This window comes from Dreissena polymorpha, chromosome 16, assembly GCF_020536995.1.
Source record: "Dreissena polymorpha isolate Duluth1 chromosome 16, UMN_Dpol_1.0, whole genome shotgun sequence".
In the NCBI taxonomy this organism is placed as follows: Eukaryota; Metazoa; Mollusca; class Bivalvia; order Myida; family Dreissenidae; genus Dreissena; species Dreissena polymorpha.
In genome coordinates, this window is record NC_068370.1 from 31,359,034 (window position 1) to 31,378,292 (window position 19,259).

The 19,259-nt window shown below is 37.4% G+C and overlaps 1 protein-coding gene across 3 annotated transcripts in view; it reads left to right on the forward strand.

Moving 5' to 3' along the window:
* LOC127861439 (nuclear factor 1 A-type-like) overlaps positions 1-18,594 on the forward strand; it is a 94,361-nt gene extending 75,767 nt beyond the window's left edge. For all 3 annotated transcript variants that reach the window (XM_052399921.1, XM_052399922.1, XM_052399923.1), the window contains 5 exons: positions 3,192-3,334; positions 5,255-5,414; positions 7,736-7,884; positions 8,688-8,916; positions 10,748-18,594. In XM_052399921.1, coding sequence (XP_052255881.1) covers positions 3,192-3,334; positions 5,255-5,414; positions 7,736-7,884; positions 8,688-8,916; positions 10,748-10,935 — 869 coding nt within the window. In that variant the 3' untranslated portion in view covers positions 10,936-18,594. The remainder of the gene's footprint in view (positions 1-3,191; positions 3,335-5,254; positions 5,415-7,735; positions 7,885-8,687; positions 8,917-10,747) is intronic.
* The last annotated feature ends 665 nt before the right edge of the window (positions 18,595-19,259 follow it).

The following is a 19,259-nucleotide window of genomic DNA, read 5'->3' on the forward strand; positions in this document are numbered from 1 at the left end:
GATTTTGGTTCTTTATTGACCAGTCACCAAAACACAGATCCCTCCGCTCAATTGGTTTTCTTATGCAAATGTTATTCTAATACTCTGACACTGTTTGTGGTAACATGTTGTGGTGAAAAACAGTCTCAGATTGGTCGACCTGTTAGTTTCATTGACAACTGGCGAGAGGTTACTTGGGCAAAAAGCCTTAGAATTTGGTCAAAGGAAGTGTTTTGGAATGGACATTTTAATGTTGTCATTGATATTCATTCTTTGATATTGAACTTTTAAATGCTTACCTTTATTTGAAGATGAACTGTTCATCAATGAAAGTGTGTTATCATCAGTAATGTTATGGATGTTCCATGGCTGGTCTTGCATGCACAGATGTCTTGTAAGATTTTGTCATCTCAAATTAGTATTGTCCATCATCATAAAATTCCACAAAGTTTTACACTTGTCATTATGGGTTCTTTTTCAGGATAATTTTGATGTTATTAACTTAAACTTTTAGTTGTTGTTCTTGAAATACAATATAAATGCTTTAAATTAAATCAAATGTGTACACACATAATAATTTATGTAAAAACATGCAATTTTAGCTCGACCTTTAACTGAATAGTCCAAGCTATCCTACTCGCCCAAAAGTCAGTATCGGCTACTGAGTTATACTCTGCTTAAGGTAAACATGCAATGTCTGGCGTCTACATTTCATGTTTCCACTACAGGTATTCAATTGAAACATCACCATCACACAATCACACATGTGGGAGGGGGGGGGGGGGGGGCTGTGATAGGTCATATACTCATGCACACCTAACATGGGGTTGTATCTTTTTCCAGTTATGTCAAGTCAGTGATGCTATAAATACATTTTTGGATTGTGCATCTTTAAACTTCAGTAAGATGATGATATTGTGCTGAAAATGTGTGTGTGTTGGTAGATATGGTGAGGGGTTGCATTTAGGGTCTATGGGGTCAAGGTCACTTTAACCAAAAATAGAAAAAAAAGTATTTGCTCAATAACCCCAGCTTGAATGGAGATATTGTGCTCTTATTTTGTTAACCAGGTTTTCTGAAGGAAAAAACTGGTTATTAGATTGGCAAATGTCGGAGGGCTGGCGGGCGGAACAAGCTTGTCCGGGCCATAACTTTGTCGTTTATTGTGAGATTGTAAAATCATTTGGCACATTTGTTCACCATCATTAGACGGTGTGTGGCGCGAAAGAATTGCGTCAATATCTCCAAGGTCAAGGTAACACTTTGAGTTCAAAGATCAAAAATGGCCAAAAATGAGCTTGTCCGGGCCATAACTATGTCATAACTATGTCATTCATTGTGAGATTTTAAAATCATTTGGCACTTTTGTTAACCATCATGGGACATTGTGTTGCACAAAAGAATTACATCAATATCTCCAAGGTCAAGGTCGCCACGACTAAAAACAGATTTATTTTGAAACAAAGGGGGTTAATTTTGTTTGTTCACTTTAAAAGTTCAGTTTGAGTTGTCTCCCTTTATCAGACTTTTTTATGCCCCCCTTTGAAGAAGAGGGGGTATATTGTTTTGCTCATGTCTTTCGGTTGGTCGGTCCGTCGTTCGGGCGGTCCGTCCACCAGATGGTTTCCGGATGATAACTAAAGGACGCTTACGCCTAGGATCATGAAACTTCATAAGTACATTGATCATGACTCGCAGATGACCCCTATTGTTTTTCAGGTCACTAGGTCAAAGGTCAAGGTCATTTGAAAAAAAGTTATGAGCTATTGTCATCACCTTGGCGTAGGCGTCTGGTTAAGTTTTGTGTTTAGGTCCACTTTTCTCATAAAGTATCAAAGCTATTGCATTCAAACTTGGTACACTTACTTACTATCATGAGGGGACTGGGCAGGCAAAGTTAGATATCTCTGGCGTGCATTTTGACAGAATTATTTGCCCTTTTTATACTTAGAAAATTGAAAATTTGGTTAAGAAAAAAGTATACTTTTTGCGATTGGGAATAAAGCCTAATTTCGGCTATAAAATCGGGCCAAAAACAAAACCTTCCTAGGTTCATGAAACTTCATAGGTACATTGATCATGACTGGCAGATGACCCCTATTGATTTTCAGGTCACTAGGTCAAAGGTCAAGGTCACAGTGACTCGAAACTGTAAAATGATTTCCGGGTGATAACTCAAGAATACTTAGGCCTAGGATCATGAAACTTCATAGGTACATTTATCATGACTTGCAGATGACCTCTATTGATTTTTTACTATATAGCCTTGCATCATGCATAGATCAGTGTACAAGTAGTACTGCTTTGTTAGTTGTTAAATATTATATGTTAAAGAATAAAAGAAACATTAAATGGGTGGATTTGGTCAGCTGTATCGGGAGGAGGAGGCTGAATATGTCCCGAAATTAGTCAGTAAAAACCAAGATTTGGTCAGGGAAAAGTCAGTGAAAAGTCAGGGAATTTTATTTCATCAGGTTGGTGGCAACCCTGATAAACTACATAGCAACTTCATTTTTGGCTTACTGGGGGGCATTGTGTTTCTCAAAGAAATCTTGTTTTCACAATGAAAACCTGGTTTTGTGACAATTTTGTCCCTTGTTTGTACTTAGCTTACATGCAGGGAGGAATTGCATCAAGTGCTGGTTGGGTCAAGGCCATAGTTGCATAAAATATGAAAAATGGTTTCTGCTCAATAATTGGAGTTAGCATGGGACAGTTGTGCTTTAAATGAATGTTTAGGTAGTTTACAGGCAGACCTTGCTTCCAATCTTAAACTAATTCAACTAAATAAATCGGGCAATATTTGAAAATCTAGTTTGTTGGCATGGTCACATTTCTTGTTTTAATTTAAAGGAATTCAGCTGTAAGTTTACATATAATATAGAACTACTATAGATATTCACCTTCACATGTGTCTTTGCCTTGTACATTATGTTGTTTTAAAGAATATTGCTTGTAATACAACATGCAAATATTATAGCATTACAACAAACACATCATTATATTCAGAAGATTTCTAATTTGAAAATCATCTTTTGTAGCCAGCAAAACAAAAATTATTTACTTTCAAAGTGGCTACAACTGAAATTATGTCATAAAGCATAACATTTACTCCAGTACTTAAAAAAAACTGATTGAATCTTGATTTACCTCCCTTTTAGATAAACCTCTTGATTTACATCCCTTGCTGACTGACCTCCCTTTCTCTCCAGGCATGCAGCCAATGGCGCTGAACTCGAGTCATGGCCACGGAGTGCTCAAGTACTCGGACCAGGGTGGCCATGGTCACAGTGGCGACACATTTCAGGACTTTGTCTCTCTTGTTTGCCAGGAAGCACCAAACCCTCAAGGCCAGGTAAGAACTGTGTGCATTTTATCACCTGATTGCTCAGGTGAGCTTGCTTTTATGATCGGTCTTTGTCCGTCGTCTGTCTGTCTGTCCGTCGTCCACATTTGGTTTGTATACACTCTAGAGGCCTCATTTCTTGTCCGATCTTCATGAAACTTGGTCAGAAGATTTGTCCCAATGATACCTCGATCAAGTTCGAAACTGGGTCATGCTGGGTCAAATACTAGGTCACTATGTAAAAAAAAAACAACAACCTTGTAAACACTGTAGAAGTCACATTTCATGCCCAATCTTCATGTAACTTTGTCAAAATGTTTGTCTTAATAAAATGTTGGTTGAGTTAAAAAGTGGTTCCGGTCCGTTGAAAAACATGGCCGCCGGTGGGGGGGGGGGACAGTTTTCCTTATTTGGCTATAGAGAAACCTTGTTAACACTCTAGAGGCCTCATTTCTTGTCCTATCTTCAAGAAACTTATACAGAAGATTTGTCCCAATGAAACCTCGATGGAGTTCGAAACTGGGTCATGCTGGGTCAAAAACTAGGTCACTAGGTCAAAAAAATGAAAAACCTTGTAAACACTGTAGAAGTCACATTTCATGTCCAATCTTTCATGTAACTTTGTCAAAAATTTTGTCTTGATGATATGTTGGTTGAGTTTGAAAGTGGTTCCGGTCTGTTGAAAAACATGGCCACCAGTGGGCGGGGCAGTATTCCTTCTTTGGCTATAGAGAAACCTTGTAAACACTCTAGAGGCCACATTTCGAGTCCAAATCTTACTAAAACCCTGTAAACACATGTAGAATTAGCATTTCTTGCAAATGTTTGCATTGCAAAAAAAACATGAAAATGGACAGAACTCAATCGGAATTAATCCTATGCTCACACTGCAAAAGTAAACAGAAGAGAACCAATCTAATATGCTCTAGAGTACTGAATTTTCAACAACCTGTAAGCAATGAACAAGGCCTTGTAAAAAAAGGTGAGCAAACTAGGGCCATCTTGGCCCTCTTGTTTAATGGAAGTCTAATTGCAAACAAACGACATTAATAGTTACAGTTATAATTTATAGAGTTTCTGATGAGATTTCTATTGCTGATGAGGTTATACGATGGCAAACATCAATAATCTACTTCTGCATCTCATTAAACTGAATACAGCGCACTGATTGGAGTCATTATTGTTACTTTTCGTTGAAATAATATTGGCGAATGTATTTTTGAAGTTCTTTGTGGTAGATGATAAAAAGAATATTACACTAGTTAATTGGTCCAAATTCCAAGTCAATTTTTGTAACAAGAAACAATGGCTTTATTTGATAAATATAAACTATTACACGCGGAATATAACGCTGATCATAGTTTGTGGCAGTAGAGTGCTTTGCACTGTGTTAATATTACATTCGCGGTGGTTCCCCTTTTCGTGTGATACAGCATACCTCAATCCTCTGAACTGATACATACAAGTGACAAGTGTAATATTCTGTACGTAATATTTCATTAAACACAACCATTGTTTCTTGTAACAAAAATATGCTCAATACAGTGCAAACATGGAGCTGCATGTGTGTGTCATATTTGCTTAGATATTTCTATATAACTGGATCTACTTGATTCATTGCCTGTAGTAAATAACACACATTTTACCTATATATGAGCCTTGCTATAAGATAACTGGGCTCAATGCATGTGCTTGAAGTGTCATCTCAGATTAGCCTGTGCAACCTGCACAGGCTTATAGCATGCGACACTTTCTGCCTAAATTTGAATTTTGCTTAGATGAGACATCCATTAAACAACAATACCATATACCCGGAAAGAGTGATCCCTGATTAGCCTGTGCGGACTACAGACACTGCTCATATACAACATCTAAGCAAATAACATCTAATAAAAGCTGACTTACAATTTTGCTGTTATGCCATTACAGTCGAACCCATCATCCCCGCCTGGTAAGGGGTCGGGCAAGATGACCTACTACACCCCGGGGATGCCCCCACCCCCTCCGCCCCCGACCCTTGCGCGACCAGTGGCGTTACTCCGCACCTCAGATGGCTCTGTGATCAGTAGCAACAACACTTCCATGTCGAGTAAGTTGAGTAGAACAGTTCAAAACACTTCCATGTCGAATAAGTTGAGTAGAAAGCTTCAATATGCAGTCCTGAGCCGGTATTTACCACCAGAGTCTAAGACTTAGGTTTAAAAATTACAAATACTGTTAAAATGGTAATGTACTAAAACTGCTTCAAAGTCAAGTGAAGCAACCGTGGTATATTTTGTTTAGACCAATATCTTAATGAAATAAGAACCATTTGTAGCCTATGTCTTTGCAAACTCTGAGGTATTGTTCACGAGTCTAAGACTATTCCTTATTCTCAAGTCTAAGAATGGGTTGGGGTATATGGTCCCAGTTGAAAACCCAGTCCTGTTGCATGTCAGTTTGATCATCATACCACATAGGGATGGTTTGCCTCTGGAAAGTCTAGTTTCCCCTGATAGCACCCCTCTGGAAAGTCAAGTTTCCACTGATAGCACCCCTCTGGATAGTCCAGTATGCCATGCTAGCACTCCTCTGGACAGTCAAGTGTCCCCTGATAGCACCCCTCTGGATAGTCCAGTGTCCTCTGATAGCACCCCTCTGGATAGTCCAGTGTCCTCTGATAGCACCCCTCTGGATAGTCCAGTGTCCTCTGATAGCACCCCTCTGGATAGTCCAGTGTCCTCTGATAGCACCCCTCTGGATAGTCCAGTGTCCTCTGATAGCACCCCTCTGGATAGTCTAGTTTTCCCTGATAGCACCCCTCTGGATAATCCAGTGTCCCCTGATAGCACCCCTCTGGATAGTCCAGTTTCCACTGATAGCACCCCTCTGATAGTCCAGTGTCCTCTGATAGCACCCCTCTGGATAGTCCAGTGTCCTCTGATAGCACCCCTCTGATAGTCCAGTGTCCTCTGATAGCACCCCTCTGGATAGTCCATTTTCAACTGATAGCACCCCTCTGGATAGTCCAGTGTCCTCTGATAGCATCCCTCTGGATAGTCCAGTGTCCTCTGATAGCACCCCTCTGTTTAGTCTAGTGTCCTCTGATAGCACCCTTCTGGATAGTCCAGTGTCCTCTGATAGAACCCCACTGGATAGTCCACTGTCCCCTGATAGCACCCCTCTGGATAGTCCAGTGTCCCCTGATAGCACCCCTCTGGATAGTCCAGTGTCCTCTGATAGCACCCCTCTGGATAGTCCAGTGTCCTCTGATAGCACCCCTCTGGATAGTCCAGTGTCCCCTGATAGCACCTCTCTGGATAGTCCAGTGTCCCCTGATAGCACCCCTCTGGATAGTCCAGTGTCCTCTGATAGCACCCCTCTGGATAGTCCAGTGTCCTCTGATAGCACCCCTCTGGATAGTCCAGTGTCCCCTGATAGCACCCCTCTGGATAGTCCAGTGTCCCCTGATAGCACCCCTCTGGATAGTCCAGTGTCCTCTGATAGCACCCCTCTGGATAGTCCAGTGTCCTCTGATAGCACCCCTCTGGATAGTCCAGTGTCCCCTGATAGCACCCTGTGGATAGTCCAGTTTCAACTGATAGCACCCCTCTGATAGTCCAGTGTCCTCTGATAGCATCCCTCTGGATAGTCCAGTGTCCTCTGATAGCACCCCTCTGGATAGTCCAGTGTCCTCTGATAGCACCCTGTAGATAGTCCAGTTTCCCCTGATAGCATCCCTCTGGATAGTCCAGTTTCCACTGATAGCACCCCTCTGGATAGTCCAGTGTCCCCTGATAGCACCCCTCTGGATAGTCCAGTTTCCCCTGATAGCACCCCTCTGGATAGTCCAGTGTCCCCTGATAGCACCCCTCTGGATAGTCCAGTTTCCCCTGATAGCACCCCTCTGGATAGTCCAGTGTCCCCTGATAGCACCCTGTGGATAGTCCAGTGTCCCCTGATAGCACCCCTCTGGATAATCCAGTGTCCTCTGATAGCACCCCTCTGGATAGCAACTTGATATTTGGCATGCATGTGTATCTCATGGAGCTGCACATTTTGAGTGGTGAAACGTCAAGGTCATCCTTCAAGGTCAATTCAAAAGTCAAATTTTGCAAAATTGAAGATAGCAACTACATATTTAAAATGCATGCGTATCTCATGGAGCTGCACATTTTTGAGTGGTGAAAGGTCAAGGCCATCCTTCAAGGTCAAAGGTTGAATAGATGGCTTCAAAGCGGCGCAATAGTGGGCATTGTGTTTCCGACAAGCACATCTCTTGTTCTGAATAGTCTAGTTCCTTAGGGTCTCAGGTAAGCGCCTAGGGCCTATGGCTCTCTTGTTTTTTATTTGCTTAAGGACTACAATAGTGCAAGAATGCATATCTTAAGTGGTAAATGGTAAAAAACCATTTCAACGGGTTTCTTTCAGGTTCTACAATGAGCATCTCCAACAGCCAGGTGAACGTAAGCAACTCCCCCGGGACCCCGCCGGCCAACCGGTCCATCATGTCTAGTCCATTTGCCATGCTGAACCGGCCAGAACACGGCTTTGCACATATCCATCCACAGGGGCATCAGGTAGTACAAACTTTCTTGTTGAAAATGTGGTCAAACACCATATCCTTTACAGCTTTGTCACTCTTTTTATCCCCCGCCATAGGCGAAGGGATATTGTTTTGGCGTTGTCAGTCCATCCGTCTTTCCGTCCGTCTGAAGCCATATCTTGGAAGTGCTTAGGCGGATTTCATTGAAACTTGGTATGAGTATATATATGGATAAGAGAATGATGCATAGTAAATGTCATTGTACACCATCTGTTTATAACGGAGTAATGGCCCTTTGAATCTTGAAAAAATGCTTTTTTGAGTGTCAAAGATAACACTTTTGTGTCCAGAAGCATATTGGCGGGGGATATCAATTCAACAAATTTGCTTGTTTATTTCACAAATAGAAGGGATCAAATCTGTGACCACTCTGGCACATGGCGAACACCATATCCACTACAGCTTCGTCACTATTTTTTATCTCACAAATAGAAGGATCAAACCTGTGTCCATTTTATATCTTAATTGAAGCCAGACTGACAAAATCAATTGTTAGTCATACATTTTTCCAAACAATATATGGTCAGAATTGATTTACTACACAAAGAATCAGCAATGTTATTCAGAATCATATAGACAAGTAAGACAATACATGTATTAGGTTTACCAGCCTTCATTGATACAGCAAAAGTCATCTCCAATTGCCGTCCCTCTTGAAGTGATTGATACAGCAAAAGTCATCTCCAATTGCCTTCCCTCTTGAAGTGAAAAAGAATCTTAATAGATCAATCCGATTGTTGTTAATCTGTTTTCTTTCAAAGACTCATTTAATTACAGTTGTTTTACCCGAACATCAGTCCAGTGAACGCGTTCAGTGGGGTGATCAGCCCGACAACATTGAGCCTCATATCGTCGCCTGTAGCAACGCCGCGCACGACACCCCGGTCCACACCCATCCCTCGCTGGGCCAACCCATTTGGAATACCTCTCGATGACAACATGGACTACAACAACATGATCGCCACCATGATGCATGTGAATCCCGACGAGCCCCTGATGAACGAAGGTTTGTTTTTGTATCCCCACCTTGGAGAGGGTATATTTGAGCTTCGTTCTGGGAAAACTGGTCTTAATGCATGTTCATAAAGTGAAGCATGCGCTTATCATAGAGGTCACTTTCCGCCTGAACTGTTTTTTGCTCACCTGATTGCTCAGGTGAGCTTTTGTGACCGGTCTTTGTCTGTGGTATGTCCGTCCGTCCGTCCATTAACATTTGCTTGTAAACACTCTAGAGGCCACATTTCTTGTCCCATCTTCATGAAACTTGGTCAGAAGCTTTGTCCCAATGAAATCTCGGCCGGGTCAAAAACTAGGTCACTAGGTCAAAAAAAAGAAAAACCTTGTAAACACTGTAGAAGTCACATTTCATGCCCAATCTTCATATAACTTTGTCAAAATGTTTGTCTTAATGATATCTTGGTTGAGGTCAAAAGTGATTCCGATCCTTTGAAAAACATGGCCGCCAGTGGGCGGGGAAGTTTTCCTTATTTGGCTATAGAGAAAACTTGTAAACACTCTAGAAATCACAATTTTTGCCCAATCATCATGAAAGTTGGTCAAAACCATTGGTTCCATTGATGTCTCGGACAAGTTTGAAAATGGTCGGGATCGGTGAAAAAACATGGCTGCCAGTGGGCGGGGCATTTTTCTCTATATGTATATAGTGAAAACATGTGTACACAGTAGAAGTCACATTTTTGGTCCAATTTTCATGAAATTTGCTCAAATTTCCCCCCCCCCCCCCCCTTCTAAGAAGAGGTACAATGTTCATGACTCGCAGATGACCCCCATTGATTTTCAGGTCACTAGGTCAAAGGTCAAGGTCACGATGACCCGAAATAGTAAAATGATTTCCGAGTGATAACTCAAGAACGCTTAGGCCTAGGATAATGAAACTTCATAGGTACATTGATAATGACTCGTAGATGATCCCTATTGATTTTCAGGTCACTAGTTCAAAGGTCAAGGTCACGGTGACACGAAATAGTAAAATGGTTTCCAGATGATAACTCAAGAACGCTTATGCCTAGGATCATGAAACTTCATAGGTACATTGATCATGACTTGCAGATGAAATAATGATGAAACTAGACCAGGATGTTTGTCTGGACAATATCTAGGTCAAGTTTGACATTTGGTGAAGATTGAATGAACCGACTCCTCTCAGGTGAGCGAACTAGGGTCATCTTGGCCCTCTTGTTTCTTTGTTATGCCCCTCCTTTGAAGAAGAGGGGGAATATTGTTTTGCACATGTCGGTCGGTCCGTCCATCAGATGGTTTCCGGATGATAACTCAAGAACACTTAGGCCAAGGATCATGAAACTTCATAGGTACATTGATCATGACTGGCAGATGACCCCTATTGATTTTCAGGTCACTAGGTCAAAGGTCAAGGTCACAGTGACTCGAAATAGTAAAATGGTTTCAGGATGATAACTCAAGAATGCTTACGCCTAGGATCATGAAACTTCATAGGAACATTGATCATGACTGGCATATGACCCCTATTGATTTTCAGGAAACTAGGTCAAAGGTCAAGGTCACAGTGACTTGAAAAACAGTAAAATGGTTTCTGGATGATAACTCAATAATGTTTACGCCTAGGATCATGAAACTTCATAGGTACATTGATCATGACTGGCAGATGACCCCTATTGATTTTCAGATCACTAGGTCAAAGGTCAAGGTCAAAGTGACTTTTTAAGTTAACCATGTGAAAAAAAACACAATTGTAATCTGCTTAAAGTTGTTAAAAAAACAAATTGAATTGCACAGCCATTACCACAAATGAACTCATGTATGCATGTACATTTCTTTACCTTAAGTCTTCATTACAGACCGCATTTTCCCGGTGCTGCACAACTCCGACAACGGGATGGAACCGTCCGGCTCTGGTAACGGAACCAACAATGGGGGCGGGGCCTCTGGCCCCTCCCACGTGCCTGCCAATCACCAGGGCTCCCCCACTCCTGGCCCGCCTCCTGCTTCAAAACAGGCATCTCAGTCAGCCCAGCAGGCCACGTGACAATCACTGTAGCCTGAGGAAAACACTCGTGTCACCTTTTGGAACTCTGTCACTCTTGGAAAACACTTGTTCACCTTTTGGAACTCTGTCACCTTTTGGAAAACACTCTGTAATTTTTGAAGCTTGTTAAGTTATCTGGCAAGGAATATATTTGAACAAAATTTTGGGGAAAATGGTCTTAATGCATTTTCTTTAAGTGTGGTCCCTGATTTAAGTGCGATCCCTGATTGGCCTGTGCAGTCCGTAGGGACGTCTTCCGCTTTCATGATATTTTTATTCAAAATAATGTCTCTTGTAAACAAAAATCCAGTGTAGGCAGAAAGTATTGTCCATTTTAGAACTGTGAGGACTGCACAGGCTATTCTGGGAAGACACTTTATGCACTTGCATTAAGCCCTGTGTTCCCACAGCGAGACTCATTTATGTTTAAAAAATGTCATAGAGCTTGTTTTGTTTACCTATGAGAAATAGGTTTGTATACAAGTAATGAATATTTATTTCTTGACACACATTGTTTTATCCAAATTTTACATACTTGCGTGTTACAAAGTGACAAGCTAGCCAAGTAGCTTTAATATCAAATGACAAAACAAATACTTTGCTTGATTTTCCGTAGAAAAGAAAAGAATTGATCTTCATATATTTTTTTCCCACAAGCCAGCGTTCAATAAAGGCAATTATATCAAAGCGAATGAACAGACAAGGTACATGGTACAGCAATAGTATGAAATCTAACTGTTTTAACATTTTTTATTTCGTAATTAAATGCCAGTATTTAAAAAAATAAGCAATTTTGTTGGAGGGCTGTTGGCCGGAGAAAGCATGACTGAGGACACTGTTGTCAGTCTATGTTGTTTAGTATGTTGTTGCTATTTTGTTTGTTACCTGTGCAGGGCTGGGTTATATTGTAAACATGAGATTGCACACTCGATGTGCGGCCAGCTGTGATACAATTTTTTGTTAATATTATTTTATTTTATTATAGTTTTCTCAGTAAAGTCATGCTGATGTTATTGCGTTTCACTTAATGATGCTTGATTTTTATTAAGTATTTTTGTTTGTGTTTTGTTTTTTTCGAGCAAGTGACTGGGACAGAGAGTGGTTTTTTTGTATTGTTTTTAAATATAATTGCTAGAATCACATGAATTTCTGAACAAGATCAGATGTTCGTGCTTTCATAAATATCTCGCTTAAGACCACATCAAATTACTTTTCTTAAGAGTTCAGATATGTATGTCCATAATTTGAAAAACAACTTGTCACAAATTCGAGTTAACCTGTTCACATGTTAAAGTGAAAAGTCATGCATGTATCAAGATTTTGTTTGTATTCAGATGTTTTCTTAATTTCATCACAAAGGCAGATTATTAAAAATTGTAATTTTCACAAGGCACCCTTAAAGCCTGAGAATCCCTGTACATTTTACAACCTTTTGCAGTGTTCTTTGAGCACGAATACTGTAAAATCATTTATATTTGTCATCATCAAATTTCGTGGTTTTTCACAAATATATTTGTTATATGTAAATTTATGGATTTCTGGTAATATAAAAAAAAACAGCAGAGACATTTGCGTCAGTCATTTTTCGATGTGTTTGTGTTAACTCTTTCAGTGCTGGAACTGAATTTTGAAGGCCTTTGCAAACAGTTAGGATCCAGTCGAGACGCCACAGAACATGGCGTCTCATCAGGATCCAAACCGTTTGCTATTCTGATAGTATTCTTTGAAAAAAAATGAAGAAAATGCTGATTTTAGAAATTCAGCGAACGACATTTTAGCAGACAACAAATTTCCCAGTATGCAAAGGGTTAAATTATTGGATTGATAAACCCACAAATTTTAATGAAAACTAATGTCCCACAAATAATAATGAGTTTACAGTATATTAGATTGAAACTTCTTCATGGATGTTGTAGATGAATCTACCTCATTACTTTACCAACAAAGTGTCACTTTCGTGGATCAAATAGTACAAACATTTTCTTAATTGATTTGCCTCTATCCACTGACTCACTCATTTACTTTTGAAACAGTAAGGAAATGTATTATGGATCATTGTTTTATGTACATTAATTGGACATAAATGACATCTCCATTTTCCAATATGTAAATTTTGTCCTACCTAAGATATAATAATATGATGACTCTAATATTAAGAGTTAATGTTTTTGTTACTAATACTTTTTATGTTGAGTCGATTATGCACATTTTAACGACCTTATAATGTAGTTTCTTCAAGGTGTATTTTTGAAGTGAGTAAAGAAATTTGTAGCGATTAGTAAATAGCGTTGTTTGACCGCAAGCATGTGTAAATGTAGAACTCATTGCTGAAAAAAATAATGAAAGTATAAACAGTAAATACACAGTGATGATAAAATATTTAACTGTTATACCTTTCTGCAATTTTGATTGCAGTGTATCGCAGTTTTTCGCGAATTATAATTTTTGTATTGTTTTTAAAATGCCCATGAGTGCCAAATCATTTTGCTTTAATTATAGTTCTATTTTTCATGTGTTTGTATTTGTCTTGATTGTTTATCAGACTTAAAAATAGGTATCTGACGAAAATCTCCTTTAATGTTATTTGAGATTTTTGATGAAACATTGTAGATATTAGTCACAAGAAGTAGCCTGTGAGTGTAAGTTTATGATTAATTTCTATTCCATTATTTATGACAATAGATATTGCAAACACTGTTACAAATAATGGATATTAATAAGTCCCTTTTAAAAATTAGCCAGGTTTTGCGAAAATGGGTATTATGCCTTCCAGCCTGAGAATCCATGAAGTTTGCTCAGGATGTTATGACCAGGCATGTCTTGAGCTATGCTTGACAATGACATAAGACCCATGTTTGCATGATGTGGGTTAAATAATGTATATGCTTCATACGTAGGCAATTTTAATGGATTGATTGTGTAAAAACAAAGAGCTGTGTTATATCAATGTAGAACCCGAATAAACTTACATAGGTGTTAAAAGCCAACATTAATTTTCCATTAAAGAATAATATTTCTTGATCTATGTTTGGTTTAGCCATCCGAGAAATATAGGCCACTTAATGCGGCTGTCCAGTAGAAATTGTTTAATAGTTTTATATTGAATTCTGGGTTCATAAACCAGTTAATAAAAAAATGTATTTTATTTTTGAAGTTGTCTAAGTACGTATAGTAGCCAATGGTAAGAATGATCCGATATTGGGATAAATTTGATTGTAGTAAATAACATAGTTATTGTTTCGAAATTAAATATGCTTTGTTATGATAGGAGACCATGATGTAACTAACACATATCCATTGATCATTTCAAAATTGTTGTTGCGATTTGTTGTAGCGTTACTCGTGCGTTTCGGAGTTTTGTTTTCAACTTATATACTGTTGGTGGATTTTATTTTATTGCCCTGTAAATAGCTTGTTAACTTTAATGTAAAATAATGTAAAACATGTAAATAGTGTATATACGTACTATGTTTGCATACATAGCAATTAATTTATTATTGACAGTGTTGTAACAGATGATTTGTTTTATATATCTTATCAGAGTCTGATGAAAGTTTGTTGCCATGGAAATCAGTTGATTATTGTTTCTATGGTAACAGAAATTTTGGAAGGTTTATTATCAAAAAAAGAAGCTGTGATGGAATATTGAAATTGACTTGTTTTTCTTTTGTTGTTTTTTAATTCTGAAAAAAGTTTTATGTCTGTATAAATTTCCTCTCTGTACTCTCGAATCTGTGTAAAAAGAGGTTTATGTATCATGTGACTTTCTCTTTGAAACATTTAAGCTATTATGAATTGTCACTTCCTTAATTTATGGTTAAATAATTTGATTGCATAGCATTTTTTTTAAATCATTTCAGTCAAAGTTTTTAAACGTATTAGTATTTGAAAAAAAAATTACTGTAAAACTTTTACTAAAAAGGTTTTGCAAGTGGCTTTTCAATCAACTTCAAAAAGGAAAGAAATAATCAGAAATCTTATGGTCTTTTCTATTTTACCTACTGGTGACTGTGAATAATGCAACAATGAATCTTAAAACATCCTGGTTCAGTAACAGTTCGGTCATTTTGAATGACGCCACTAGCAGACCATGATTTAGAGACTCTGTAATATATGCTGATGTAACGGCTGTTTAGTACTTAAACAAAACTGGTCAAAACTCTCTTGGCAAATTTGTATCTCAGAATTTTGCGAGCTTTAAATTCAAACTTCATGTTAGCACATTAGTGAAATAAAAATATCTGTTTTGGTTGTGGTCTTTAGAAAATATATCTTTGATCCAAATATAAGTCGCACCACCTGTTGTTAGCCTCATGGTCGCACTTCTGTCATCTGTCTTCACTACTTACTGTGCATTTCTTCTCTGTGAATCATAGCAGATAAGTATGAGCTGTGCTCTGGAAAAATGGGGTTTAACCCTTTGCATGCTGGGAAATTTGTCGTCTGCTAAAATGTTGTCTGCTAAATTTCTAAAATTAGCATTTTCTTCGATTTTTTTTCAAAGAATACTATCAGAACAGCAAACAGTTTGGATCCTGATGAGACACCACGTTCTGTGGCGTCTCATCTGGATCCAAACTGTTTGCACAGGCCTTCAAAATTCGGTTCCCGCACTGAAAGGGTAAATGCATGTGTGTAAAGTGGCATCCCAGATTAGCCTGTGCCCTCTGCAAAGGCTCATCAGGAACGATACTTTCTGCATAGACTTGAGTTTCGTTTAGAAGAGACATACTTTTAAGGAAACATTCTATAAAAGCGGAAACTGTCGTCCTAATCTGAGACGACACTTAAGGCAGGTGCATTTAGCCCCGTTTTCTCAGAGCAAGTCTTGTATATTAGTATTGCATTTGAAACCAAAACATTACAAATTGTTGCCTTACTATTGTCACGGTCTTTCAGTATTATGCAGCCATCAGCTATTGATTTGTATGTTATGCAGTGTTATTTTGCTGATTCAGCATAGATGTTGTTTATTCAATCATTATTTACAGCTCGAGCTTTGAATTTTTTCTTGTGAAAAGTTTTCAACACATTTTTTCTTGTAAAGGATGCTTCAAAATACACACTTTAGTGAAAGTATATTGAAAGAATATAGATTAATCTGAAAACCATGAATTCCTTCTTTCCTCATGGAGGTATTTCAATAGTTTATTTAACTCGCAATAAAATTATGGACTTAATGGGATTTCTCTATTTATTTTTTTCTAAAAACTAATAGAAATAGAAAACTTATTGTAGTTTGGCTGCAGAGCACATGTATTATGATTTACTTTTTCCTGTCTCTCTTCCTTTTTTTGTCCGAAAACGGAGCGCCAAATGAAATAAACTAGTGTATGCAGTATTATTTAATAGATTTCTGCCGACTCTTAGACTTTGAAATATAAGCAATAATATCATTGACAAAAACAGATGTAAATATGCAAAATGGAAAAATACCCAAAAGATGCCTCTATGCAAAATGTTATAGTAACATTTTTGTCATTATGTAAATACATTCACCAGTTTGTGTAGTGATATTTTATACTGTGTAAATTCAAGTACATTATATAAACTGTTTGTAATAACAATATATTGGTTTAGACTCCAGAAGAGGTACAACTGAACAGTGTAACAACTAAAATACATTAATATTCACTAATATCACTCAGAATAACAATTTCTTTAATAACTTGTCTTTTGTCTTTTCAACAATATTTGCCATAATTAGATAAATATGATAAATGGTTAACCCTTTCTTGCTCGGGAGCATAGTACAAATGGTTAAATACAACCATCATAAAAGCAGAAGTAACTGAGAGTAACTGGCAGTCTGTTCAGATTTTAATGCTGTTTGTTGTTCATCAATATTGTTATGAAGGAAATGAAGGTTTTAAAACGTGAATATAGTACAAATGGTTTCTAAATTTATTTGATTTTCTAAGGGACTTGATCAAAAGCAAAAGTTGAACTCTGCTTCTTATTTTCACTATTTAAGTTTTAAATTAATGCATTATTGCCAAATCACTTGTTAAAACCCCACTAACTGACACAATTTTATGATAAGAGAAACTTTTACTACTTTTTTTACTATAATGTTACCTACATTCACAAAAAATCAATCTATCCACTTCTTAGTGTGTTTTTTTTCAGACATGAATCAATGAAAAGAAAGACCATATAAACGTTTATGCTGAATGAGACTGTATCCTCCAATTCTAAGTATTGCTCTTTTTTTTCTGTCTATCTTATGTGCCAAAGTTATTGAGTGCTTTGTTGTTGGAATCTTTGTAAGAGTTGCCTTGTTGTTTATTACAGAGTTGTATGTGTAACAGTAAGGTCTCTTTGGGAATTGCTGTTGGTAGACATATACAGTCATACTTTACACAGATCTATAATCTTGTAGTAATAGGGCCCGTACAGCGTTTCAGCTTACCTATATTATACCAGATTAAAAAAATATATTTTCACAGCAGCATTCTGTCTCAAAGAAAGTAATGCCCTGGATATGCAAATAAGGAGAACTTAACTGAAATTACAGTCAACTGTTATCATGACTAGGATGGATGGATAATGTTTTAAGGTCATACATAGAAACTAAACTGAAAATGAACAATAAACGCAACTCTTAGTGCGTCTCAAACTCTTGTGAGACAAGCTTTTATTGAAGGTTGCACTGTGAAATGTCAAGCTGATCAGCTTTTGAATACCCGGTAGGGTGCATGTTACTGTTACACAGAGAGAAAAGAAACAATACACGTTTGTGTGACAGGATTGATTTTGAATCTCAAGAAATCCACAGTTGACCAAACATTTTAGTATATCGTAGAGACTTTGTAATTTGCCTTTAATTATTGTATGATGACTAGCTTTTATGCACAAAAAGCTATGACAACATCAAAATTTCTGAAATTCATGTGTGAAGTTAACTCTTCATGTGTTAATTTACTACGTATTTACCAACATTCTTATGTCAGTGTCCACTTGGTGCACTGTTAAAATGCACTGTTCCAAATGTGTGTACTTTTAAAAAATATTTCTAACTTTCTTTCTTGAATTTTTCTTCTCAGTAATTTTACACTGTTAATGTACTCTTACACATGTCACTCTATAGATTATTTGTTGTCCACTTTCAGTTTACATCAGTTGAAACAAATTATATTGGACACCTTGTTCTGATTAATTATGAGTAAAAGCTATGGTCGAGTTTACATGTATGTCATACTATCACCTATTTAAGCAATCGTTTGACATGAAGGCTTTTCTTTAAGAACGCTTCTAGAAAAAAAGACGAAAATGAAAAAAAGCTATTTTTAGGGCTGAGGGTGATTCTGTTTAATGTTTGTTATTTTCTATATAAGATTAAAAAACTTAACTCTCGGCTCTGCATATGTAGCTTGCGAACTGTTTATATTCTTTTGACCATATTGCCTACTTTGAAACACAGTATTACAGTTGTGGTAGAAGGTGTAATAGAGCTATGCAGTTTTTGTGGTTTAGTCTGGTATTGTTGAATGGGTTATTTCTTGATAACACAGTTTGATAATGATTGTGAACTTTTTGTTAATGCAAGTCTAAATATTGTATGACATTTTTGTTTTGTTTTAAGCACTGGTTATTTATTTTTTAGCCATTTGTATTTATCTTAATATTTTGACTGAATAAAGTTATGGAGTAAAACGAGACCATCTTGTCTTGTTTGTTTTAAGGTTTTGGACAAAATAATAGGTTATGAAAGGGTACGACTGAATAGCAAAGGTGCCCTTTCCGATATTTAGTCATTCTGGGCTAAGACGAGACATATTTGATGTGCTATGTCAAAAGTTGCGTATAGAAAATTTACAGAGGTTATTTTATATTAAAAAAAGTGTTGTGATACCCAACCAGATTTGGTGTGGTATGAAATCATATAAGTTTTTTTAATTAATTTATGTTTGTATCCATGTTTGCATAAAATATTATTCACAGCACGATTTACTTTCCATGACCTCAAAATAATGATTACAAGATCACCATATGTACAAAGCATTGAATGAGACACGCGACACATGCGTTCTATTTTTGGAATTGCAGATAAACTTTGCATGAATGCTTTAAACAGAGCAAAGATCTATGTATACAAGAAATGTATTTATAGATCTTTAAACAGAGATATGACATAATTTACACTTGTGTTGTACAAAATACGAGTACCGCGTCCATTTAATTTCTTTGCACCAACAGTTTCTCTAGGCTACAGCTTTTTTGTAATCATATTGTTTCCTCACGACATTATCCATATTCATTATCTGTCATTTATTATCTAGCTCTAACCGAATGTCGTTATGAATTGAAAGGATCTGCAAATC